Below are 23555 nucleotides of genomic sequence, written 5' to 3' on the forward strand. Positions count from 1 at the left end.
AATGCTGTCTTTGGCTTTCAGCAGAGGTTTATAAAAAATTTCTGTACGCTCAAGTGAGCATATATTATTGAAAGAAGTCATAAGCTGCAGTGAAAACCTATTAAAAATCTGACTTCATGTTCTTTATTTAGCAGAAAGAGTCTCATCATGGATGTTTTTTTCTACAAATTTGTATATTTAAAAAGATTTTTCATATGTAATAAGCAATTTCTCTCACTTTGAAGAGGTTTTTTTTCTGCTTTAAGCTGTCTGCATTGAGATTATGATCAAAAGTTGGTGTAGTATTTGAGGTGAAAGTGTATGATTCAATTGTTCAGTAGAATAATTTTTCCTTTTTTTATTAACTTAAAAAAAAAGGTTGAGCATTAATCTGGCAAAAGAAGCCAGGAAGAGACTGATGTGTTATAAATTTTTTTGTAATGCTTTGGTTTCTTGGATTTGTTTTGCTTTTAAAAATATCCTATTGGTCTTAAATTCAGTCTTTTAATGTATTAATAGCTGTATAGATTAACATCTTTCAAGCCATTCTCATCATTCAACTAATTCTATTTATAACAAATCAAAGCCATGTGAATGTTGTTAATGTTATAAAGATGCATTCAAGCAGTGTTTGATGCAATATAAATGACTAAAGATTGCCAAACTATACCATACAGTAACTGTTCAGTAGTCTTGTAATAGTACTTGTGAATTATCTGGTGTTTGCTTGTTCTTATTACTCTGAGCAAATTCAACCCTAAGAGATAAATTGTAAGAAATATGTCCTTAAAGTCCTTATTTAGTCCTTAATATGTCTTTATTTAGTTAAGAAACAGGAATATGTAAAATACTAGGTGGTTTATTGTATATTTACAGTTCCTCGTGTAGGTTTTTTATTACCTTCAACAGAGACATTTGAGACAACTGCAAAAACCTTTTTAAAGAATATTTGGGGACAGGGCAAAGAAATTATATTAGTGTAAAGGGTATGAATGCCTTTTAAATAGAACTTTTTTTTTTTTTTTAATTTTGCATAACACGAGTTTGTCCTTTATATATCTGCAAATTCTCAAGTTACCCATTCCTTTGCATGTAGTTTTTAACATTCACACAAAATAAGGTAGTGATCTAAAGCATTTTATCCCTTTGCATAAAATATTCTAAACTGAACATGTGAGCCTGTTTTATGGAATAAATACTAGCTTAGGTGGGTTTTCAAGTGTCACTTCTATTTAAAAATGTATAAAAGTATCCTTTCATGTGTGTTCATCTTTTTCAGTGAATTGAAAAGTTCCAAGTGCTTAGGCTGCGTTCTGTAGAAATAAATAACCTATTTAACTGGAGAGTTACATGAAGACAGTAAATGATTCACCTTTGTTCCAAGTCATATGCCAATACCTTCTTGTTTTATAAAAATGCATGATAAATGCATTCAGATATGAGCTTAGTGGGTTTTTTTGGTCTTTTTTTAATAACGATTATTTTTTATTTTATTCAAGAGCCAGTGTTTTGGTACTATGTGAAAGAAGTTCTGAATAAACACGAATTGCAGCGATTTTACTCTCTGAAGACAATTACTACAGACATTGGTAGAGGCCGGGCTTGGTTGCGCTGTGCATTAAATGAACATTCCCTGGAAAGATATGTTCACATGCTGCTTGCTGACAAGCATCGACTCAGGTACTCTGTTTGGTATTTGTAATGTAGGAAATATTTTGACAAATGAAGTACTGATGTTAAGAAGCCAAGCAAGCAACCAAACCCCACAGCTATAATAATAAACCATATCAATTGCTATGTCACTTAACCTCATATTTTTAAAATGTTGGCAGCCATTAAGATAATGGCTTGTGCCTCTATCAACGTGTCACATGAAACTTACTTCATTCTAGCATATGAGACTGGATGCTTTCATCCTCATCTTCATTTCCATCCTTTCCCAATTTCCTTCCTGTTTTTTCAGCAGTTTTCCCCACTGAGGCCTTGACACCGTGCTTTGAGGTGCCCCTCTTACTCCATTAAAATAGTATGCAATTGCAACCTTGGTCTTATCCATTCACCATTGTTAACTGCCTGTTGCCTTTTGGAGATATTCATGCTGTAACTGAGAATGTCCAAAAGTCGAGCAATAGGTAACTACTGCAGGTCACTTGGAAGTAGTTTTGTACCAGTTGGTGAACCTTGGTGTTGGAGTTACTGAAAATAGCTTGCTATGCATTGTGAAATTACTGGGAACTTTGTGCAAAATGCACCTAAGTTCATCATTAACTGAGTCCTACCTTTTTCCTTGTATGTCTTCAGCTCCTTTTCTTTTTGGAAATTTGGGATGTTTTCTCCTTTTATCAATAGTGGTTGAGCTTGATGAAGTCCAGTGAATTCAGCAGAAGGAAAGTTTTCATTTGAATCTATTAATGGATGTATTGGATAAGATTATTGTGAGAACTAAGCTTGTTTTTACCACTTTTTAATTTTTAGTCTGTTCCCATCTGTCGTCTTGCAAGATAGATTTTGATATGAAATCAAACAAAGATTTATAAAACAACAAAGGAAAAAAACTGAAAACTGTTGTGAGGAAATTAGTGACTTGGATTGCTATGTCACTAATTACATGTGTGTAGCAATACTTGCTCAATAGCAAGATTATCAGTACTCTCTACATTGTACATAAAATATTATTACTGAAATTATTCCAGAATAAGATATAAGTGTTATGCAATGAAATGGGATTTACAGAACCAGCTTCCATCCCCAGTTTTTATATGGTTTTGGAAACTTCTATATGAATCTGGCAAAATTGTTTAATAGTGTTTGAGTTTTTCCTTTCTATCAGTTTTTTATGATTAGTGAACCGAATCCTGACAGTAAAACTGCAGCATCCTGCTCCTGAAATAACAGATTTATTTATAACAACTAAATTCATATGTACACAGTGAAATAAATGTTAACTTTTTCTTCCCCTACATTCAAATTCCTAGTTGTCTCTATTTAGCATAGCTGATGTGGTTATAGAATTACTTCGTTTGGAAGGGACCTTTAAAGATTGTCTAGTCCAACCCCTCTGCAGTGACCAGGGACATCTTTCACTGGACCAGGTTGCTCAAGATGAAGTGGATCTTTTTGTTTGTATTCACACATTCTAATATTTTTTATAAAATAACTTGATAATTGTGGTCAGCTAAAGTTATTTGAAAACATATGCAGTGTAGTAATAGATGTAGAGACATATTGTGGCTGCTAATGCAGTATGAACCTCCTTGCCCTGAATAGCTGTTCCCATTAAAAAAAACTGTAGAGCTAAAACTGAAGATAAAATGCTATTTAGCAAGTCTTTCATAACTGTTCAGACAGTTCAGTCTATTTCAGGGCTTCAGGGAGTTATTGTGACATAACTTGATCCACTCATACTTACTTCTCAGCATTTTCATGTCTTGCAGAAGTAGAATATATGTTAATATAGGACTTTTTTTCTATTTTCTTCTCTTCTAAAATTATAGTGTCTTCTATGAAGACTGGTCTTTTATGATGGATGAGGAACGCTCTAGTATGATCCCTACTATGGCAGCTGGTAAGACTTTCTCTTAAATGCTACTGTTCTTTGAAAACTTTTGTTTTGGGATGTTACATCTGTTTCTGGTTGCTAGGAGCTTCTCTATCACACTTTTTGCTTATGTGGAAAATGTGTGTCAGATGCACATTCAGGGTGAGTAGTCAAGGTATTATGCCAGTTTATGCTGTGAATTTATGAACTTTTTAAACACTGAATCTGGCCTTCCTCCAGTTCAGAAGCCCCACAAGTTTTCTAACTTCAGTGATCAGGGCTGGCTTTTTTTTTTTTTAAAAATAGGTCAATTTAGAGAAAACAGTATGCATTCTTCCTCACTAGAGCAGAGCAATGATGGAATTTTATAGTAGTAGACTATAAACTAGTAGACCCAAACTACAGGTGAACACATGGAGGGAGAGTAAGAGTACGGAATGAGAGATCATTTAATTTTCTGGAATTTGACTGTAGAAGCAATGTATTCTTACCCTTTATGTGCCTTTTCTCAGATACATTATCACATGGGTCATTCTGAAAGATGGGGTTCACAGAAGTTTTTTTAAATAGAATACGGGAACTAACAAATATTAAAGTTGCAGTGAAATGGGTTTAAATACAGTACTTGCTGCTTATTTAATGAGCAGCTCAATAGCCACCAACAAATTCAAAACTGCATCAGCTTGAGCATCATCTGAAAAAGAATGAATTGTATATGGAAGAGTGACAATTCATATAGGGAAAATTGTGGGAAGTTTTAGGGGAAAAGCATTTAACATGCCATGTTTTTAAATCTATCTTAAGTTCTATCTGCATAACTTTTGAATGAAGTATATAGTGAATTTTTCGTCTTTTCCCTCCCCCTTTTCTTTAATCTGAAGGTCTGAACTCCATTCTTTTTGCAATCAATATTGACAATAAGGACTTAAATGGGCAGAGCAAATGCACACCCACCGTGTCTGACTTGTTAAAGGAATCAACACAGAATGTAACCTCATTGTTGAAAGAATCCACTCAGGGTGTTAGCAGCCTTCTTAGAGAGATAACTGCATCATCAGCTGTCTCAATTCTAATAAAACCTGATCAAGAGACCGACCCACTTCCTGTCCTCTCAAGGACTGTAAATGTTGGTAAGCATTTTTGCAATGGTTGTGTCATTCAGAAACATAAAGTATTCATGGGTTAGTATAGAACAAGCTTTGAAGATGAAATCACAGAATAACTGACTGTGTGCTGCAGGTAACTGCAACATAATGTATATTATGTGTACAGTATATGTACTGTACAGCTTACACTAAAAGTTTGCTTTAAAAAATTGGGTCTGTTCAAATGCCATTATATGTATGTTGGCTGTTAGACCAAATCAGAAATTTTCATTAAAACTTATGTTCTTTGCTGGATTTCTGTTGCACTCCAAACGGAGACTCTTACTCTTAAAAATATGTTAATATCTCTTGTGGATATGTAACAGCTGGACTTGAATTAAGCAAAACAGTTTAGTACTGATGTAAGTTGTCTTGCTGAGTAAATTTCTGATAGTTCTTAGAGTGCTTCAACTTTGCAAGATCATTTAGCCACACGTACACCTTGGAATCAGTGAGAGTAGGTGATAATTTAAAAGTAAGTGCTGTCACAGCATAGACAGTAGTTGGAGAGGATTTTGGTGTATTTCTAGACCAAGCTCATTAGCTGAGAAAGCAAGCTGACTGTTTTTCTGATAGTTGACTTTTATTTACAGAATATAGACAAAACTATATTTGGCTGCAAGTTGTGGGTTTTATTTGTGTTGTTAATGTTTTTTTAATTTAAAAAAGATTTAAAAGCTCCTCTGTATTGAAAGAGAATGAAATGCCTTGTAGATCTATATGGGTTTTTTTAAATAATTTCATTAGTACATGAGTTCATTCAAGAAAAAAAAAGTGTATTTCATTATTTCTCCTTTCTGAACTATGTAAACTTGTATGTTGCTACTAGATTTGAAATATAAAAAAGACCGAAAAAAGAAGAAGAGAGTGACAAATATTATCTCATTTGATGAAGAAGAAGATGAACAAAATTTGGGGGATGCCACAAAGACTTCAGTTACAGGAGAAAGTTCAGAGGAGAGCATAGAGAGATCTGAAAGCACTCTCAGAAAAAATCTGAATGGAAATGAAAGTAACCATTCATGGAAGAGCAATGCACTGTTAATGAATGGAGAATATGAGTACCAGAAACTAGATGTGAAGAACATTGATGATGAAGATGCAGATGAGGATGAGTTATATGGAAAAATGTTAGGAAATAAAGGCACAGAAGGTGAAGCTGAAGCTTTGGAAAAGTAAGTAATATTGCATGAGCTAGTGGTAAATTTTCCATGCTTTTTAAAAATGGATTTTATTTTTCCTCTTCTCTCTTTCATGGGTACTGGCAAATTTATCTAACTAACTCTACTACAGGTTTTTGTCCTCTTTTGTTTCCCCTCCCTTTCCCCTCTTTTTTTTTTTTTTGTTTTCTTTTCCCTTATTTAAACTATTTTGACCACTGTGATGATGGTATTTTGGGTCTACATTCCACTGAAAAACAAAATTTTGATATTTCGGGTTTGTTCTTGAAGTTCTCAGTTGAAATTGTTGCATGTTATATCCAGGCTATAATTCTGTCCTATCTGAAGTTTCCTTAGTCTTAATATGATATCAGCTCTGTTTTGGCTTCACAGTAAGACAACATATTTTAAACAGATGAAGCCTATTATAGTTAGAGTACACAGTTATACAAGACAAGGCAAAACTGAGAGAAAAAGAATAATTTTAGATACTAAGATGCCCTCAATTTCTGACACGGAAATCCCTTTGGAGGAAAAGACACAAGCACAGCTTGTCTCATCTGCTTTGGAATGGTGTGATCTTTAATGAATGTATGTGTGTCTGAACTAAGAAGTAGGCAGAAAGATTGCAGTAAAGACTTTTCTTTCAGTGATGTCTCTGGAAGAAATATAAACATTGTGATCATGAATATTTGCTATATAAATAGGTTTGTTTGTTTATTTTAAATCTAGGTCTCATGAAATAGGCACACGCAGTTCGCAGATATGCAGTTGGACTCCTCTGCAGGTCCTGAATGATGACTCAGATGTTCTGTTTCCTGTCAGTGCTGTTGGCTCTTATTCCCAAACAGGTAGGTGTTTTATTTTACCAAATTCTAGCAATCTTTGTACCAGAATTTCTCACATGGGACAGTAGTAAGAAATAATGGGATTGTGAGAACATAGAAGATGCTGCACAGGTGGTGGTAGGAATGAAGTGAAATTCATTCTAGATCTGAAACAGTGTTTCCTGTTTGATGAGTCTTGCACTTTGCTCATATCTAAAGTATTAGTTGAGGAGGATTTAACTGTCAAAACTGTTTTGTTGAGATTGAACTGTGGTCTTTTGTTACTTTTTTATTCAAACATCCTAAATATTATCCTTATTTGTTTTCTAGATGATACTAAGATGGAAAAAACGGCAATTGTGTTTGAGAATCTGAATTCAAATTAATCTTGACAGACCAGAAAAACTATCAAATAATGGATGCAGCTCAATAGAAGCTGCTATCTGTTCATATAGAGGATAAACTATTACATATTTTTTCAAACACATTATATATGCCAGGAGTTTAAATGGATGTTCAAGGCCTGTGAAAAAATGTAAATCAGTTCTGTAAGTTCAGTGCTAAAAGTAATGTGTATCATGAAACAACGCTGTACTGCCCTCTGCTGTATTTTAAGACATATACCTCTTAAATACCAGTGGTTCAAAAAATATAGAAAGTATCTTTGTATTTTTTTAATTCCTTCAATTTTCAATTTATGAAGGAGTGGATTTTGAAACCAGTATGTAGTTTGTGGCAGTGTTCTCTTCAATCCTTTTATATAGAAACTGTTAGGAAAAGTCCATAGTTTTTGAAGAGTTTGTTGACTTGAACAGATGGAAATCTGGAATACAAGTAAAAGTTCTTGTTTATGAGAGGGAGGGAATAGAATGGGACCTTGCAGCTGAGTTGTGGGAGTTACTAACTCAGATGTCACAGAGCATCAGGAGTTAGTTAGGGGTTTGTAGCTGAAAAAAGTCAGGAGACCAAAGCCAAGTGTAGTATTGGAGACATTACAAGAGAAGACAACTCTTAAGTGTAACAGGGGCTAACAGGGTTAAGATACCAAAGGCCCATATTTCATTTTGCTTCATTTCAGAACTGTTTTGAAGACAGTGCTTCAGGGGTGTGTCAGGGCATATCATATCTCCATCTACCTAGAAATGAGAAAGCCTGAATCAAAATTCAGTTGCTTGGAAGAATAATGGCATATGTGTTTCAGGAACTGAGATTCAGTAAACTCTACTGTTTAAAAAATGAACTGTCTCTTCCATGATCATTCAGACATAACTCATAATTCCAGTTTTTTGACTTCTGTGCTGTTTTAACTTGTGATTTTAGGATTATTTTATGGTAACTTTGTAACACTCAGTGAGGTGCAGAAAATCTGATTTTTTGTTTCTTTTCACCTGAACTACCTTAATGACAGGTCCAGTGGTGTGTGTATTTTGATCCTGACAGTTGTGGATCTGTGGACAAATGCTTATTATCCAGGCTTTTTAAAAAAATAGCTGTCTGATTTCTGGTAGGCATAAACGGGCCAGAGAGAAGCCATGGTTTTCTGTTGTGAATACATAAAGGACTGGTGATTTAGAAGGTTTCAAATACAGGGGACTAACCACAAATTCTTTCCCTACAAGTCACAGGCAGATGTGTAATGAGTGTCAGATAACATGTGTTGGTTAAACTCTTGTGGCTTGAAAAAAATAACTTCAGTAAGTCCTCTTTTCAAAGTTTTACAACATTATTATCAACGTAAAATGCACTTTGTATCAATGTAAAAGTACAGGACTTCACAGTCCTCCTGGTTTTCAGTTTTTATGTGCAGAAGTCAACCTTGAAGGAAAAATTTGAAAGCATTAGCAAAGATGAGTCTTTCTAATTAGAAGTATAGCTAACCTTCTTATTATTTTTAAAATTTATTTTTAAAATACTGTTCACTGAAAAAAGCTAATGCTTGCACATTCTATTTTAGATAACTTGGAGAATGGAGAAGAGCATGAAAATGTGCATGCAGTAGAGCTGATTCCAAGAAGATCTGATCTTCCCTACAGGTAAGTGTCAAATATGTTTTCTTTAAAGAAATCCTCACTCTGTAGCTGTCCACTTATTATTGTTACCTAATGCATAGCTACTCAGTCCTGCAAAGCACACTGTTCATCAGAGTTGTTTTCAAATGTTTGGAAACCAAATGTAAAAGCCTACAGTACTCTTTTTACATTTTCATATATCAAACTTTTCTTGAATAGGTCATGCAGTCATGTCAAATAACAGGCAGACATAACCTCATGGTTTTGGAAATAGGTTTTAATGTTGGGTTGTGTGTTATTTTTTTAATGTATCCTCTGGCCTGTTGATTTGGATATTTTTGTGTGTATTCAGACTCACAACAGATACTTTAAAGGATAATTAAATTAAGGTGATTGAATATGGTTGATACAATTTCTGGAATGTTTTTTGTCTTAAGTTTTGAATTCAGGGTTGAGTTTTTGTTTATTGATAACGTTTTACTTTTATGACTAGAGTGGAAGTCACTCCTCCAGCTCAAGTGAATACTTTAAGCAATATATTGCCTTCAGCTACTGTGCCAGAATCCATGACAATTAGTAAGTACCTCCTTGATGTATCTAGATTGATAGAATTAACTTTGAAGATCCTACAGCTCTTCCTGTCTATTTTTATTTCATTAAGATCTGTTTAGAGAGGCATATAGCACTTCTTCTGGTGTGCTGGCTGTGTTATAAATCCCTGCTCTAAAATGATTTTTGTATTGGCAGATCCCAGGTTATGATTCATTGCAACTGGTATGACATTAGCTTCTCTTTCCACAGCAATGTGGCTTGAGTAGTTAAATGAACAATCATGATTTAATTTGATTAATGTCTTTTGATCTCTGAAAGCTTTTCAGACACTGGTTGATTCTCATGTGATTTCACATAATTTATTTACATAAATGTCCAGTCAGAAATAAACCCAAACAAATTTGGAACTCTTTCTGTGTACATTCAGTCTGTGGTTTTACTTTGGAAATCTGCTCTAAACCTAAAAGTGGTCTTCCATAAGCAAAAACTTCAGTTAATAGTCAGGTGGAGGTTGGTTGCATTTTCAGTGGGGTTAAGAGTTGAGCTGGACAGGGTAACATAGCCTCTCCTGTAGAAAGAGATGGGTAAAAGTACCTTTTAGTTTGTTTATCCTAAATTTTTTTTCATATAAATTTGTAGAACAAAATATTATTTCTTAAACCAACTAGCTGTCTAAACATGTAAGCCAGCATGGTTTTATTTTCCTCACTGTACAGAAAGTTTAAAACTGAATTGGTAGATATTGCTTTATTCCTCAGGCTCTTGGATGGGGTGTTGTTTTCCTTTTTAAATTTGTACATATTTAAAACTATGTCACTTGGAAAGTAAGAAATGATTCAGCCATGATTATCTTCTGAAACTGATTTATGAAATAATCAAAATTAATGAGCCTGGAAGATATTCTAATCCAATGTTTTAATGTCACATTCAAAACGTATCTGTCAATGTATGTCAAAGGAGGTAGACCACATATTTTACTGGATAATGTTATAGGCTCTGGCTTGTGTCTGCTGACTGAACTTTACAAAGCTGAAAAATCCTTTCCTACAAAGTACTGAATGAGCTGGGACACTAGTTTGAGACCTTTAAGTGACATAATTGAATATGTAGATGGAGTTACTGTTGATAATGCTGATGATACATCAATCACTGGATATTCTCTGCTCATGTTATTACTAAAATATCTTTTTGTTCTTACATTTTAATTTTATTTTTCAGTATTAGAATTTTAATGGAAAACTTAATGGTTTTCCTGGGTTCTATTGTTGTTATTGTTAGGTTTGGTATATTAAGTACCAGCAGGGGCCGCAATTGGTCTCCTTCGGTCCCTCACGTTCTACCCGTGGTTAAGACAGCTATAAAATGGAAAGTAAATTCTAAGATTTTTCATTCTCTGTACTTAGCAATTTGTAAATGAATGAAACATGGGATCAACAGAAGCATACACACTACCATTAATTTTCCGTTTCAGAGGTTTCTGGTGGAAGGAAGGGGGAAATCATGTCAAAAAAATCAATAAAGCCAGTATAACAATTAGTAAATCTTATTATCATCATATTAAAAATTCAGCTGACTCCACATGTAAATTAATACCCTTAAGGTAGCAGATCCCAGATAAATTAAATAAAAATGCTCTTTATCAAGTTGGTTGTTACTGGTCATAGATTCTCTGTACAGGAAGAATTCAGTGCTATGACAAAGGCAGACACTGAAGCTCTTTCTCTATTGCAATTAGCAGAAGAATTATTAAATGGTGAGGCTTATAGCTTGGTTGCATAGCAACTAATTCTAACACATCAGACAAGAAAAATGGACTGCAATAATGCAGTGAGAAAAGCAGTGAGGTCTCCAGTGACTGAGTTTTTGTGCTGCTTACTTCTGAAGACAAAGCCTGAAATTATTGCTGCTGTTTGGTTTTTTGTGTGTGTGTGTGTGTGTTTATGAGTTGGGTTGTTTTGTGGTGGTTTTTTTTTGTTGTTGTTGTTGTGCTTTTTGGTTTTGCTTTTTTTTTTTTTAATCTATTCTCTTCCAAATTTACTAGGATAGTTTTAACCTTTTCTCAGTCCTTTTGTTACACTGGCTAGAAATCTATGTTACAGAAAGAAGCTGTATTTAAAAATTTCTCCCATTCTGTATGATTTTCCTGAATTTATTTTCCATGCATTTGTAATGTGTAGATTAACTTAGCAGCAGATACAGCTCAAAAAATTACTAATATCACTCAAGGAATCCTAATACATAGAGTTAGTTTCCCTGTGTATGCTGAACGTAATTTGAAAACTTACTCTACTGGTTGCTGTGTCTTACAATCAATTTTGCAAAGAATTAAGTTCATTATACAATTTTCTAGTTTTAAAAAAATCCTAATAATGTTATTATAAACTTCATCTGCTGCAATTTTTGTCATTGGAATATTATATTTTCAGCATTGTTTCATACCAGAAAAATTTGCCCTACCAACACAAGTCTTCCCACTTCGTTTTTTCTTAGTGGAAAAAAAGCAGTTCCAAAACTTTCATTTTAGAAGGATGCTACTTGTGTCCTTTACAAGGCTCTTTGATTATAGAGCTAATTTTAGTAAATAATTGGGAACTTAATTTTTCTGCTGTAATTTTCTTCTGTTTTTAAAGCTGGGCAAAATGCACAAAGGTTGTAGCATTTTACATCCTATTTCCTTTTGTAATCTTGAGAAAGTCTGCAGTTTTTTATGATCACTGAAGAACTTAATGGAATAATCAAACCTACATATTATATTTTTATCTTTGCTGTGTAAGCAAATAAGGTGCATGTTTTTGGACTTTCTCTATCCTTTAAAAAAAAAGCTTCTGACCTGTTCTGTAAGTTATTGTCACTGACAGATAATAAAAATTGTTGTGGAAAGAGGGTGTATAGATTTCATCAATGAGAAAAAAGCAGCAGTTCATCAATGAATATTTTTTAATCAGAACCTTTCTATACAGTAGAAAGCCAACACATTATTGTCGGATTTGTTTCCTACTAAAATTTTCCCCGTTAATATTGACATAACAGGATAATATTTATGAGATTTTTGAGCACTAAATAAAGCCTTAATAGCCAGTGTTCATGTAGGCAGCCTAGGGAGCATGTCTCTAAAGTTCAGTCTTCTGATTTAAGATGTAACTAGTCTGCTGGAGGCTTTATTTGTCTCTGAAAATATGAGTGTATCACTCAGGAAAATTAAAAAAAAAAAAAAAAAAAATTATTCCTGTAGACTGCTCCCAGCTCAGCCTGGTATTCTGTCTGCAGGATTGCAGAGGAGTGCTGCATGACCTTATATACACTGAGATGATTTCACTTAGAGCTTTTACTTCAGGTGATTGCAAATCGTACCCAATCTTTGGCTAAACAGCAGGAGAGTTGTGAAACTTTTGACTTTTCTGGAGGTCTGGGAATTGACAGGTGTTTCTTAAAGCATGGCACTTTTTTTATTTCATGCTATGAATGTGACACTTATAAAAGCTTTATAGAAGCTAAATTTTGCATCTAGTATGAAAGTGAATGACAAATGTTTTAGTGCAAGTACTTGCTTTATTAGTAATTAGGTGCTACAGATTGAAAAAATGAGGCTTAATGCAAAAGAGTTAGTAAAGAAAGACCTGGTTTGGAATTAGTGTTGCACAAGTATCTTTTCAGATTACATAATTTAAAAGACTTTCTATTTATCTTATTATATCTGTCTTTATGAAGCTGATTATAACTTCACTTTTGGGTATGTTGGTGTTGAATGCTGATCCTTAATAACAGTCATGTATCCCTTGCAATTAATGTTACTTTACAGCATTCCAGTGCACAAAGCAGTTCAGAAGTAGGACATAAATTCAAACATCAGCTTTCAGAAGTGGATTTGCTTGGCCATTCTCCCACTGTTGGAGATTGCAAAGCCTGGAAGTCAAAAAATGCCAAATTTATGGTTGTTGCTATGACACTTGATTTTTTTTTTTTTAATTCTTTTTCTTTTTTTTTTTTAATCCTTTTTCAAACCCACACAATGAACATGACATAACTTAGCTGAAAAAATTAGGTTATGATCATACACTGATCTCTGAGACAAGCATAACAGACAAAAGCTTATGAACTGTGGGTGTTGTGGCAGATTTGAAGTGAACCTGCTGCAGTGTATGCTACTAGATTTACTTTGCATTCAGCTGACTGTTCTAACATGCTGCTAAATTTGTCAAGAGGCATAAGTGAGAATAAGAAATACTACATTTTTAAAAAGTTTTGAATATTATACCTGAATTAAGTAAGATGATATCCTTTGAGTTCTAGTCAGTTACTTGCACCAGAAGACCAGGAAGTTAAAGGGTTTTGTTTTGCTTTATTTGTATTTATTTATTTATACAAGTTTGACTCTTACTGTGGATTGCTTAGGTTAAAGAGGTGTTGTTAATAAACTAGATGGTTATTGTGATTGTTTTGAGTAATTGATAGAATAGATGACTGTTAATCCATCAGTACATACTTAAACAGACCGAGTACAGGCAATCATTGTAGAGTATTCATCCCAGTGTAAGAGCAGAGCCATAAGCCAATGACTTAAGTTTATTCATAGAAATAATAGGGTCATCCATCTTTTATTCCTCATCCTTATTGACTAAAAAGGTGTTCTGTTCTGCCCTGATTGCTTTCTGCTATATGATTTGTGCCAGCAACAGTATTAAACTCAACAGTAAGATCATTTTGCAACTGCTTGTCTGAAAAGTAGCCCAGCATTGAAAAAAACAAAACCAATTCTGAGCTGGATCAGTTCCTGCTAGGACACAGCATGTGCATAAATACCAGTGCCAGTAGAAGGGAGGTGATAGGTAAGGCAAGTAAGGTAAGCTGGAATGACTTTTTTGCTGAAAGTACAGCATTGGAAAGGCTGTTTAGAGAAGCCATGTAACCACAGCTTTGGTTTTGTGTAATACTATAGAGGGAGAAAACAGAAGTCTCTAGGTTGATTTTTCTTTGTTTATTTTGTTTCTGTGTTTGCTTCAGTTTTATTTGGTTTTCTTGTTGTTTGTGTATATTTTTGTTAGTATTGAATACCCACAAATTGAACTTTTGGCTATTTGGAATTTTTTAAGAAATAGTTATACAGAGAACTCATATACTGATGCTAAGTAACTGTAGAAAAATAATTATTTTGCCTGTACTGAATTAATGGAGTGCAAAATCTCTCTAATGACCTACTGAAATGTTTCTTACTAGTGTCAATTAGTTCTTACTCTTTAATGTGAAATGGGTAGGAAAACAATTGTCTACTTTATCCATGGCCAAAAAAGCAGAAATGTTTTGGGAAAAAAACCTGGTATGAAAAAGCTTCAAGTGATATGAGAACCCTGTTCAATCCTGCAAGGGAGGATTTACCAGCAGAACACCAGTGCCAGACTGCAACTGGAGTGTCTGCACTGACTGATATAGTTGATTGATGCAGTAAAAACTTAAATGTTTTGTCCACTACTGGAATTGGTCAGACTTAATCTGTTGCTGAATTAGTGCCACTATGTATATGACTTTTAGATCTCAAATGAGCACAAATACTCAGAGAAATTAATCTTTTTCATTTCGTTTTAGATGAACTTCGTCAAGCTATTGTGGCCATGATGAATAGAAAGGATGAACTGGAAGAACAGAATAGGTAGTTTTGTTTTTTTTTAGTCAAGAAGCACTATAATTAAAAAAGGTCTGTACTGTAATACTAGCTGTCCTTTGTGTAAAGCTATACATAATCCTTGTGTTATCTTTTTGATGTGTATATACACAGACACACACACAATTTTCCTGTGAAAGGTAAGCTTAGTAGTTCAATATTCAACTGTTGATAGCCAAGAGTAATGTTTGCAGGTCACCTTTTTCCTTTGAATTTGAATTGCATGTAACTCTCCATCTTGGAAGCTTTTGCCAGTTGTATTTTTTTGAAAACCAAAACTTAGAGCCAAAAGTTTCTGCAGATATCTCAAGGATATCTTTCCAGATGCTTGTCCTTACACAGGTATTCAGAAAAATTCCCTTTTGCCTTTTCTGGCCTAGGAGTGATCAAGGTTGGCTAACAGTGCTATACAAGCTGAAATTGGCTTGTCAATTGTGTCTTTATATTCAGTTGTGGCAAAATGATGATGTAAATGGAAAAAATATAAGTCACTTATTTAGAATGCTATCAAACCTACTTTGCATTCATATAATCTGTTGGAACACATCATTAGATGAATGAGTGTACCAATGTGTTAAATATATGCTGTTATTATTCACTAGTAAGGCTATTCTGGTAATTTTATGTTTTTCTGTAGGTATTTTAATTAGGGTTTGTTTTTCTTTTTAGTGTTGAGACTACCAACAGATCGCATTTTTCTGCCTCTTATCCTGCCTACTCCCATAACTGCAAGTTACTGCCTCATTCAGCTTTGTGTAGTTTGACAAAAGGACTGGATGCTCTAGGTTTTGCTGCTATGCATCCTGTTGACCTTTGCTGTCTCATCTTTCATATTACACAGATCTCTATGGCTGTGCTGTTAGTAGAGACAAGACCCCTCCCTGTCTCCTGTAGTTGCTATAAAATATATTGGTACTGGTGTTCCTGAGATGTATGGATTTGTACTGATGTGCTGAAACCAGGTGGTCAACTGTTTTCTGTAGGGAATTCCTTCTGCATGGTGGTACAGCAGATTCTGTAATAGGTGCTTTGGGCACGTTGATGAGTTTATAATACAAATTAATAGTAGCACTTGCAGTTGTTTTGATTGGGTCATTTTTCCTTGTTGGTTTTTGTATTTCTGTATAATCAAATCAGGTGAGTTTATTACGTAGAATTATGAAATTTTAGGATTATATTTGGGATATAAATCAGGCAAACTGCTCTGTGCTTCAGAGAGTATCCTCTAATTACTAGATAGAGTTTGACATGTTCTAACAGAGGCTGCTGCCTTCTTCCAGATCTCTGAGAAACCTGCTTGATGGAGAGATGGAACATTCTGCAGTGCTAAGGCAAGAAATGGACAACTGGAGAAGGAAAGTAGCAGAACAGGAAGAGCGCCATGCTACGAAAGTTCAGGCCTTGGCACGGTAAGAAGTGGTGAAAGTGTCATAAAAAGTAGCAGCAGTGGAACAAGGAATAAAGTCCATGCTGAGAGTGCACTCTGTCCCAGCACCCAGTTCATTAATGAAGGTGTTAGCAACATCATGCCCCATAATGACTTTGTGCCTTCAGCTTGACCTTGTGCCACAGCTATACTGAATGAGAAGAATTGTAACCCTCCCCCTGTTTAAGTGTGATTTAGCTTAGGAAAGACTTTTGAAGGTAAAATGCTGCTGCAATAGTGTGCTTTTCTTCTAACAATTGTAAATAAGCTCTAGAGTAACCTATGATGCCTAGGATCTTGGGGATGAATCACATTTATAGTAAACAGCAAACCTGTCCCAAACGTTAAATAAGATGAATAATCTGTGCCTTATCACAGAGGGAATTGTTTGTTTTCTGCCTGCACAAGCAGAGTGCTTAGTGCCAATTGTGAAGTACCATGGCTGAGCCTCCTGTAGGCTTTTTATTACGTAGAACTACTATCTGAAATTGATTAATATAAAGCTTTATTTAAAAAAAACCAAAAACATTTAGAACATTACTAGTTCTGCTTTTTGTGACACATCATACTGAAACTCGCTTTGAGGGAGGGAGAGAGATGCAAAAGTGGGTTTGAAGTTCATGTGTTGCAGGGGAATTGAGACAGTGCAAATACTTCATCATTTAATATTCACGTTTCAGGTTATAGGAATTGTATTCTTGTATTTCTTTGACTCACTTCCCCCACAGTTTTAGAATTTGCATTCACGTATGGGTGAATCAGGTATTTGTCAGGCATGTACATTTTAAAAGAATAGATAGAGCTTTTATAACAAGATCTAAAGAGATGCTCACTCAGACTAACTTATTTTAAAACAAATTTCTTTAATTTCTCTCACTGCTACAGAGACTGAGTATGTTCTGATGATTGTTCCTCTGACAGTTTACTTTGTCACATGATAAAAAGAGTGTTGAAAGCTGCTTAGGTACAACAAATTCTTGTGTCACTGAAAAGTAACCAACTTCTTTCAACATCCCTTGTCCCCTCATAATGATAGTTTTTAAAAGGGATCCTATAGTACAAGGAAGTTGAGGAACATTTTGGTGCTTTGGTCCTTCTCCAAAAGAACATCAAAGTCCCAGCAGGGGGGCTGAACCACTGCTGTGTTCCATATGAATAGCATCTCTCTTCCCCCGTGTTCCCCTTTTGATGTTACAAAATGCTGCTTGTTATCCTGTTAAATTCTTGATACAAGAGTCCTTAGGGAACAGTTGCTACTCTTCCTGGCATGAATTAACTTGTTGGTGAGGATATGTGTTTACCAGTAATAGTGCCTGCTGTCTTTCAATTCATTATATACATAGTCATGTTAATGCTTCCCAAAACAGGAACTTGTTTTATGCTGCTAAAAAAAAATAATCATTCTTACAGTAGGCTTATTTATTTATTAGTTTTTTCAGCAGGGTTTTCTTAAATTCTAATTTTTAAATAATGAAATTGAGAGGAAGTTAATTATTTTTTGCTTCAAAATTGGGCAGGGCATTGAAGGTATTTGACAACTTGTGTTTATTATATAATGGGTCATTGCAGATAGTTTTCCAAAAAGAGAGTTTATTTTTGCTAACATGTTTGGTGGCTGTTTACTGTTCATGAACATTTAAAGCTAATTTAGTAGGATAAGTTTAGTGGAAAACTTTTGCCTTTAATATTGTAGTTGAAGTGCTGGCATTTTCTTACAATGATAAAGCCATCCTGAATTCTCTTTTCCACTATCCCATCCATAATTTTTTAATTGACTGTTGATTTAGACAGACTATGGCTTTTTCCTGCTATCAGTGTAGCATTGTATAGAAAATCTAAATTAAATAATGAAAATTTTTTATTATGAGATAATCTACTGCACTGCTATGTTTATGTGGCCCTGGAAAACAAGTTTCCCTGGTACTCTGTTGTGAATGTATTATTTAATGTGGAAATTTTTTTTTTTTCCACTCTTGACGACACAACTTAGGTAAAGCTTATTATTACAGATAGGATGTTTGTTTCCATTGGAATGGGCTTTTCTCTGTTTTGAGAAAACAGTAATACTGATTAATTCTGTTCTTTTTATCAACAGAGAAAATGAGGTGCTGAAAGTGCAGCTTAAGAAATATGTAGGAGCTGTCCAGATGCTCAGGAGAGAAGGTCAAACAGTGGAAGGTAAGGATAAAGTGAAGGGGAATAAAACAGGAGTCCCTGCACAGGGTTTGTTTTCCTGTATGTTACCATTGAGGCATTGTTTGTTGGAGGCATGAATATTGCAACCAGGTAATGGAAATGACTCCTGCACTTGTATGAAAACTGAATAACCATTTAACAGCCATATCTCTGGTTTACAAGAATCTACTTTATTTTTTTTTCCCCTGATTGATCCTGGAATGGAACTCTGAAGATAACCAGCCACACAATCCTGTGCAAGTGTTTCCACACAAAACAAATGTGGCTTGGGACATGTTTCATGATTCCATATGCTAACCATTATGACATCAACCCTCCTCCTGTTGGAAAATACCAGCATCTGAAAAAGATGATGATTTCTGTGAGAATTGATGTGTCTCTGACTGGGCTATTGGCCATTCTGTGCACCTTTTCGTAATGCAGATTGATACAAAACAAAAAGATTGTTATGTGATGGCATGCTGTCAAATTATTGCTGAGTAGAAACAATCAAGAAGTCTTTGCTTTCCTTTCTGAGTCTTTGCCAAAACAAATGAAATAACTTACATGCAAGGGGGGTTAGCAAGAGGTAATTATAAGCCCTATTCATCTCTTCCAACCATGTAATATCTCCTAACAGTGAAGATGTATTTTTCGTCTTGAGAAAAATACCAGTGCATATTTTTGAATGTACTTTTCCAGAGTATTTTCTGATAGATGAGGTGGTCTTAATTTTTTTTCAACCAGAAATTTTCTAGAAAAAGCTATCAGATGAAAATTTAATTAAAAAAATAATCTGTGAATAAATGTGTACTGGAATGTAAGAATCATTACTGTGAGGAGAGAAAATTTAGTATCTCAAGATTAAACTTCTTGTTGTTTTGGCGATCAGTATCTGCAGACTTTGCATTTTTTGTTTGAAATCTGTATTATAACTGGACATTTCACTTCCTTTGCTTAGTTTCTCTGAGTCTAATGAGCAGATTTTATATCTGTAAGATCATGAGTTAAGTTAGCAGCAGTGTTATGTGCTGTTTTTTCTCAGTGGTCAGTGGAGATAGAAGTGTCTGTGAATCAGTGAATTGGAGTCTTGATACTAAATCATCTGGTGTGATCTTTATCTCTGCTGGCTACAGAAGGTGTTTTGAGAGACCAGGTGGCCTTTCAAAATTCACAATCTCTTTTTTTTTTTTAGTTATCATTTTTGTGGTCTTATAAGTGGCTGTATAAATGAATGCTGCATTAATTCTGCTCTTAAGGGCTAGTTGATATACTTGTCTGTGGTCTAAAAACTTCATTGATCCTTAAAAGGATTTTTGTTAGTGAGAACATGTTTTTACTTCCGACTTTGCTTGACTGTAGTGATTCATATTAAGAATTATTCATGAAAACCATTTCTTAAGCCTCTTATAATAGCAGAAATTATCCTTCATTAGATGCTGACAGTTCTCATGATGAGTGTAATTATAGGAAAAGAAAAAAAAAAAAGTATTCCAAGCATAGCTATATTCTGCCATGTTAAAATTATGCAAATTAGTGAGTGATAAGAATAGAAACTGAGTAGGATGGTCAGATTTGATAGATGAAAAAGGGGGATGGAACAGAACCAAAATTTCTAAAAATAAAGACATTTATGCTCTATGCTCAAAGGATATTTAATAATTCCTCAGATATTTTCTGTAATATTTATCATTAGTGGCCAGAATAAATTTCAGCCACACAGCAGCATTTGCAGGTTTACACATTCTACTTTTATAAAACCAATTTTTTTCCTTAGCTGCCAATGGAGATTTATGTGAAAATTTTAGAAATACTGGGGCCTCTGACTCAAAGTGCTTAAGCATGTAAATAATCTCTGAGAACTATTAGTTTAGATGCACTTGAAAAAGGAGAATGAAACAAATTTTTTTTTCTTTTAGCAGATTTCTAGGATCTATTACATCCATAGTTTGTATATATGACATGCACTGTCTTGTCACAGGCATTCAGGTTTTTCAGATGTGAGCCTTCATAAGTAAGAATAATTGCATTATTGGAAAATAGCTATTTGTACTTTTTAGTACTTACATCATCGTGTAACTTCAGGCAAACTATTGAGTTCCCGTGTAACTTAAAGTGATGGTAACAACTTGTCTTGGGGTTATTTTATTCTAATAACCTTACATGCCTAGAATGGTTACATAGTATACTTGCAAGAGCTGTTTTATCGCAGTGTTCTGAGATTGTGACTTTTTTGCAAAGAAAATAGGATGAAAAAATTACTATTTTCTCTGCTTCTGTTATTTTAAATTAAAATTCTTGTTCCTGTCTTATATATTAATTTCCTCAGTAGGAGGTTATGGTTCTTGCCTTCTATTTAGCCTTACATGTGGACATGTAAGTTCTGGTTTGTTTAAACTTTGAAACCTCCTAGCTGTCCTCCTTTGCTGTAATGTTAGGAAATTGTCTTCATCCGAGAGGCATAAACTGTTGCAAACAACTACTGCCCTCTGTTACCATAATGAGTAATTTCATTGATTATTAATCTTCTTCCAAGTGGGATCAAAGCAAAAGTCCTAAAATGTATTGTAGATTTTAGAATGCTGTGTTTAGACTCTGGGAAACTATTGTAAAAGAGTCAAAATAAGTTTAGCTTCTGCTGTTATTTTTCTGACTATAAATACAGAAGAATCTACGTTTGCTACAGCAATCAAGTCAGATGCTACTGAATATGAGTTTTGAATGGTTTCCTACAATAATAAATGAAACTTGGCTTTATCCTTTGTCTTGTGATGACTTAAAAAAAGAAAAAACAAACAATAAACCCAACAAAAAAGCACTCGGCAAATGTTGTTATGAATAAATTGCCCAAGAATCAGAACTGTGTCAAGAATATCACATCAGCTTTCAAAATGAGTGATCACTGCTGTAGATTGAACAGTTTGATATTATTATTTAAATTGGCCATCAGCAGGAAGGTGGATGTTTGCCATTTTTTGAACCTGCTTAGATAGAACAATGTTATGTGTATGAAAATGCTCATCTTGGAAGTTTCTCGTGGAAGAACTTTGAGCAAGATTTGCAAGAAATAGCTCTAAAATAGCTTTCAAAATTCACTCACAATAATAATAAACTTCTGAATGTATTTATTCTTCTGTGAAGCAAAAATCGGTGTCGAGGCTTGAGAGTATTTATTCAGATTAATTATGGTGTTTCCTGCCTACCTTATGGTGGTTTCATGTATAGTTTAGATGTTGAAAAATGATGAAAGCACTTGTCACACCTTCTTTTATCAGGGCTTGCCTGCTCTTTGTGTACTAACTTGTTTTTTTCAGAAATCTGTGCTCTGTGAGGAAAAGCTGAATTGGACTTCGTGTAACTTGGAGAAGAGGAAACTACATAGAATAGGCCTTTAGGTGGTCATCTAATATATAAGTGATGGGTAGGAAGAGGAATAGAATAAACTGTATTTTTGATTCACTGCAGGTAGGAAAAGAAGTAATGGGCTTAAATGGCAGGTGAAGGATGGTTGATTAGCTATCAAGAAAAACTTCCTGAGAAGAATACTTAAATTTAAATAGATGGTTCAGGGAAACATGGAAGTTCAATTATTGGAGGTTTCTAGCAATAAACCAGACAATTAACTGTCAAGAATGAGATAACTGCAGCTTATTCTGCTTTATGGAAACCCATGAAATACTAGATGAAGTATGCAATGTTCATTCTCAGCCCTATTTTATGTAATGTCTGTGATATGTAAGTAGACTGTGCAAGTAATAGGGAATGGTGTTTTGGAAAATAAATAGAAGCAAGACTTAAAAGAGAAGCATAGGCTTAGTTTTCAAAGGCTTTGGATAGGAATTGCAGGTACTACCTTACATATATTGGTTTGCTGTAGGCACAGAACAGCCAAATACTTATAGTTTGCCTATGTACCTGTCTAAAATCTTGCTCACAAGAAAGCTTCCTGCAGCATTTGTATTTTAGTATTTGTAATAATGTTTATTATCACATCCTATTTTGAGCTATCTACTAATTGTTGCTTTTAGAGCCATTACTTCTAACAGGTTGTCTTAGATGTTAATGTAATTTAGCATTTTAATTTGACTTATCTCTTTGTTGTAGTTCTGCCAAACATTTGGAGCACTGATGGTGAATTTACTGTTCCAGAGCAGAAGCAAGTAGAAAGCAATGAGGAACTAGCCAGCTCTTATGAAAGAAAATTAATTGAGGTAAAGTTTGTAATGCTCAAATTTTATGGAATTATAATTTTAACATGACATTTGAAGGTGTAAATAGTTTACTTGCTTGTTTGTTATTTTTTCCCCATTGGTGTATAGGAGAAGTTGATTTTTTGCTTTAAAAATTTTTTAAAAAGGCTATTTTAAGGCTTTTGTTTTTAAGGTACAAATTTGTTTATTCAACTCCAAAGCATGTTTAAAGCAATTCAGATAATTAGAAATAATGGTACATGATTATACTTTGATATTGAAACGAAGATTTTCAAAATAAGCAAATTCCTTAAAGTTAGAAATGGTAGTGGTAAAGTTGAAAGTATCACAGGGTTTCTGGTACTATGTAAGTTACAGTGCATAATTACAGGCATTGCAGTTTTGTCAGTTGAGCTTCAGAATGAGGACATACTGAAATCTGAAACTTTTTTTGTGCTTTTATACTATTTTGTGATTGCCAGACTGTGTTTCATTTTTGTAATACTGGACCATGTAGCTTATTGCATGCTACAGTGTGGAAATGGATGATGGGAGATAGTAGTTCTGCTGATATAAGCATGTTAGAAAAAGTTCTTCATTCAAGAGTCACTTTTCAGACTAATGTAAAACTCATTGAAGAAAAAAAAGGAAAATTAGAGATTCATCATAAATTGAAATAAAAATTATTTTCCAGACAAAAGTAATGAAATTGAATCTCTAATACCCATATCTGCTATTAAATATTAAATGAACATTTTTATAAAAAGTATAACAATTCTCTATATCTTTCTCTTACCCAAAATACTCTGAAATTGGGTACTCATATTACCTGATTAACATGAAGATGAGTAAAAATGCAGATCATGCATCAAAGAGATTAATACAGTTCTAACACATT

At 34.1% G+C, this 23555-nt stretch overlaps 1 protein-coding gene across 3 annotated transcripts in view; it reads left to right on the forward strand.

The window, feature by feature from the left end:
- Positions 1–23555, forward strand: part of SNX29 (sorting nexin 29) — a 140851-nt gene that overhangs the window by 9061 nt on the left and 108235 nt on the right. For all 3 annotated transcript variants that reach the window (XM_071760693.1, XM_071760694.1, XM_071760692.1), the window contains exons 5-15: positions 1479–1659; positions 3474–3544; positions 4399–4647; positions 5492–5837; positions 6555–6673; positions 8604–8682; positions 9152–9234; positions 14791–14854; positions 16147–16275; positions 18388–18470; positions 22572–22678. In XM_071760693.1, coding sequence (XP_071616794.1) covers positions 1479–1659; positions 3474–3544; positions 4399–4647; positions 5492–5837; positions 6555–6673; positions 8604–8682; positions 9152–9234; positions 14791–14854; positions 16147–16275; positions 18388–18470; positions 22572–22678 — 1511 coding nt within the window. The remainder of the gene's footprint in view (positions 1–1478; positions 1660–3473; positions 3545–4398; positions 4648–5491; positions 5838–6554; positions 6674–8603; positions 8683–9151; positions 9235–14790; positions 14855–16146; positions 16276–18387; positions 18471–22571; positions 22679–23555) is intronic.

Source organism: Heliangelus exortis, chromosome 17 (genome assembly GCF_036169615.1).
Source record: "Heliangelus exortis chromosome 17, bHelExo1.hap1, whole genome shotgun sequence".
In the NCBI taxonomy this organism is placed as follows: domain Eukaryota; kingdom Metazoa; phylum Chordata; class Aves; order Apodiformes; family Trochilidae; genus Heliangelus; species Heliangelus exortis.